Below are 4,191 nucleotides of genomic sequence, written 5' to 3'. Positions count from 1 at the left end.
CCTCTGCAGAGCCTTCCTACCCTCGAGCTTGAGCAAAAGACACCAAACTGGGTTAACCCAGCTCCATCCTGGGACAAACTCAGCAAGGCTCCCATGACAATAACGTAGCCATATTTCCTTTGTCGACAAAAGAAAAAAAACCAGGTATAAAGATTTGTGTGTCTACCGTGGCATTTCAGCCCCCTTGTACAGAGAAATATAGTAACTGTTTGACTGAAACACGGCCAAAATGTAGAGTGGGGGGCCAATTACTGCATCAGGTAGAACATGTTTCCAAAGAGCGATCCAGAATACCTTCCTGAGATGTCCTAAGTTAAAAGGCATGAACGAACAGCCCCCTCAGTCACCCTCACGGTGGAAAAGCAGCTTTTTTTTCTTTCTTGAACATATCATGGGTTCCCATGGAAAGGAGAATTTGGGAAAGGCTTCCCTTCCTGCGTCCAGCACTATGGATGTCAGCAGGCAGCAGAGGACCGGGAGCACTGGGTCGTAGGATGCTTGCTCAATGTTGTTCAAGCTCACCCTGCGTTAGCCCCACCGGTCCCCGTTCATCCGCTCTGCTGACACCCACTGCACGCAACTGCCAAGTCAGATTTGCTGGGGAATTGGGCATTCGCCATGAGCGTGCCCTGGCGCTCGAGAGCAGAGCTGGGAAGCACCTGAGGGACTCAAAACCGAGAAAAGACCAGTCTGATCTTTTTTGACGAGCCTTACCGGTGTCGGAGGAGGGGACGGCCTTGGTGAGGATGCTGTCGGTGATGGTGCCCAGCATGCTGAAGGCGAACACCAGCGGCACCGCAATGATGCAGTAGTGCCACACGGTCCTCATCAGGGCCTAAAGGACAGGACAAAACGGACCACGGATCATTAGAGAGCACAGGTGGTGACTTTGTGGCAAGAAACAACCCAGAAAAACATCACGAGCCAAACCCATGACTTAGGTAAATTGTGGGAGCCACAACTGGTATATAATGGTGCGGCTTTGGCCATTGCAGGGTCTTTCATAGCCCACCATTTGTCTGCAGCAAATTATTCCAAGCACGCACCGCAAGTAGCAAATGATACCCTACAATCTGGCAGCACGTTTCTCTGGCACTGCTGTGGGTATTTTTAGTGTCTGGGAATTAGTGACGTCCCCGCACCCTTCCCCCCCGTCTTCTGTCTCTTGTCCAACTCCTGAGGAAATGTTGAACAGCAGATGCATGTGGTGTACTTCAGGAAGCCTCCATTACTTATACAAAACAGCCTAGAGAAGGCATTTCAGTTCATTATCATAAATAATTAAAACTAAACTGAGCTTGTCAAAATAAATGAGTGCGGTGCATTATGTAACGCTGTACCTTTGGGATTTCTAATCCTGTTCTGCTGCTTCCTTGCTAATAAATTCACCGAATTCAGTAATCTGGAATAGGTCTTCTGGCCATAAGTGCACATTAGCGAGCATAATTAGGGAGAGTAATGATTTTGTTATTGCACATATTCTTAGTGGAGACATCCCTCCAGCTGTTTAATACTGAAACAAAAGCGGTGAAGCTCCCTGAGCCGTGGGGCTGGAGCGGCTCTCGGCTCATTCACAAGCCCTGCTGGTCAAATGAATGGATTTCTCTGGGGCATGGAAAGGAAATTCCCCCTTTCTTGCAAGTCTCCTGCCCTCACCCATGTCTCAAGGTGTGTTATTGCGGCTGGAAAACATTTCTGTCGCTGGTTTAGCCAGAAGTTTCATTCTCTGGCGTTCTTTCTAAGACCTGGTCCCTGCCTCTCGGCTACAGAAGATGGAGAAGCCCAGAGACATTGCTCACTAATGACTTGGAAATATTGAGGTTTACTCCTAGTTCCCCTCTAGACTCACACACAGCTGGGTTTCTCTCCTCGGAGGGGCTCTTTGCCTGAGTTTTGGTTAAGATCTAGGCACTTCTGATTAAGGAACCGGAGAACAAAGACAGAAGAACAGGTATTTGGTACATAAACATTCAGACAGAGGGAGAATAATTCCTTGCTAGGGCAAATGTCATTGCAGGACAACATTGCAGAGCTCATAGGAAAAAAACAGCTTTAACCCTCCCCTGCCTTGTGTGAATTCCCTCATGGGCTGAAGCAAGTGGGCAGAAAAGAGCTGAGCCGTGTCTGTGCCTCCTGTAAAACCAGGGGAAATGGCTCCTCGCTCCCCTGGGAAGGATGGAGCCAGGCAGAGCCCGGTCTCTGCTACTCCTCAGCTGGGTAGGTAGCAGTCTCTTTGACCTGAGCAGATCTGAAGGCATTTTTCAGATGAGAGAGGCAGAACGAAGAGTTTCAGCAGACAGGCTCAAAAAGCAAACGCCTGGGAAATGCAGGCAGCAAGGCAGGACGAGGCACAGCCGTGCTTCAGACAAAGAGAAAAACTTCCCCGTCGCAACCGCCAAGCCCTCCTACACCCCTGCCCACGCACTCCCGGCTTGCATCTGCAGATCAGACACCGGCTTTCCCCTCCTCCCCTTTTCCAGGTGTTATTGCGGAGCTCGCAGCCCACCCCTTCCCTTCTCCAGCTGCCGATTGCTGGGAACATCCTGCAGCCTCTTCCCAGCTGCACCGCCGTCTGTCTGTCTGCTGCCGCTGGTGCCCGCCTTCCAAAAACACTTCATCCCACCTCTCGATGATATGAAGATGGGTTTCAGAGTGTCTTTTATTAACAGCTAGCTTTTCTCCTCGCTTCCACCCTTTGGGGAGGGGATCTGCTTCGTTTGGAGGCCAGATGCAGCAAGGGCACAGCAGGCGGGATGCTCCTTCACCAGCGGCTGTGCAGGATTAAAAGCTTCACGCATTAATCTCTGCATTTGGGGCCGGCCGCTGTGATGGCACTCATCCTCGCCAAGATGGAAAGCCACCCCAGAAACGGATGTTTTCTCGGCAGCTGCTCGAACAGAGCGCTTTTTAATAAGGCATCCCTGGTGCAGAGGATCGCAGCTGCGTTTGCCTATGAATAGTTCTCGTGGGAAGTCTTTGCTGACCCTTGTCCCCAGGCCCGTGCTGTCAGGATGTCCGCAGCCCTCCAGGCTTGGTGTAATTGCCAACTCAAAAATGAATTTCCAGCAGCGACTTCCCTTCCCCGCACAGCCGCCGTGAGCCTTGAGCCGCTGCGAGCTGTGCCGCCCCATGTGCCCCTCCCCGGCCATCGAGGCTATCTCTCCTACCGCCAGCCTTCCCTCTCAGTGAGACCTTGGCGCACAAAAGCCATTTACTCCATGGTTGCCCCTCTGCCTGATTGCTGTGGGACTGGGCTTTGGCACGGGGAGCCAGTCCCAGCAGCACTCTGCCCTGTGCCCGGTTAGGGGTGCTCAGGTCACGTCCACCTTGGTCCCACCTAATTGCTCCCACCCATGACCAAAAAACAAAGGCAAGACCTTCAAAGTCCTTTTTGGGCCATGTTGAGGAGGACCAAGCCCTGTGCAGATGTCCTGTGCTAAGGTGGTACATTGATGCTAGCCAAAAAAACACACACCAGCCGGGAGGGACCCTTCTCAAGCATCCCACCACCCAGCAGCATCTCCGCAAGTCCCGAAATCCCAGAGAAGGGGGACCGCGCTCCATCTGCAGAGCCAACTCTTCGTCTGCACCCATCCTCCCTTCCCAGCCTGATCTCGGACACGCGATTTAGCCTCAGACTGGCAAAGGTGCGTAGGTGCCTCATCTCATCCCTGTAGCTGGGAACCACGCGCCGCAATACCCTCCAGGCTTTGGCCCTGACCTCCCCGTGGCCGTGGCGTGGTTGTGGGAAGGGCAACCATCCTACCCACGCCAGCGGGAGACCAGCACCCTGGCAGCAAGGCTCGAGGCCAAATCCTGCGGGGAACATCGAAAGGCTGACGCAGCTCGACCGTCCTTCGGGCGCATTGGTGAGCACCCTTCCTCCGTCCCCATCGCCTGGGCAGAGCTATCGGTTCCCCGAGCGTGGCTTATCTGAGCAAACACAATTACCGGCAGAGCTGCCTACATCAACTCAGTTTTCCAATTACCGTTTGAGATTGGCATCGACTGTCACCCATGCAGATACAACTGGCAACGGGTAACATCGCTCATCCAAAACCAGAGGAACAAAATTATTGCCTTGCTAGTTCCAAATACTCTCAGTTTGGGAAAATTAGGCAAAAATAAAGCCCCAGAAGAAGAGCACACAACCTCCGCAGCAGCGTAAAACCGCAATGATTTCCCCCCCCC

General features: G+C 52.7%; 1 protein-coding gene across 1 annotated transcript in view; it reads right to left on the bottom strand.

Annotated features, from left to right (window-relative positions):
- Positions 1–714: 714 nt before the first annotated feature.
- Positions 715–4,191, bottom strand: part of SLC22A18 (solute carrier family 22, member 18) — a gene marked incomplete at both ends in the record, with an annotated part of 54,942 nt that continues 51,465 nt past the window's right edge. Inside the window, one exon of the mRNA XM_009585702.1 lies at positions 715–835. Within this exon, the coding sequence (XP_009583997.1) occupies positions 715–835 (121 nt within the window). The remainder of the gene's footprint in view (positions 836–4,191) is intronic.

The sequence above is a fragment of the Fulmarus glacialis genome, unplaced genomic scaffold (genome assembly GCF_000690835.1).
Source record: "Fulmarus glacialis isolate BGI_N327 unplaced genomic scaffold, ASM69083v1 scaffold39489, whole genome shotgun sequence".
Taxonomy (NCBI): Eukaryota; Metazoa; Chordata; class Aves; order Procellariiformes; family Procellariidae; genus Fulmarus; species Fulmarus glacialis.
This window is presented reverse-complemented; position numbering and strand designations above follow the sequence as displayed.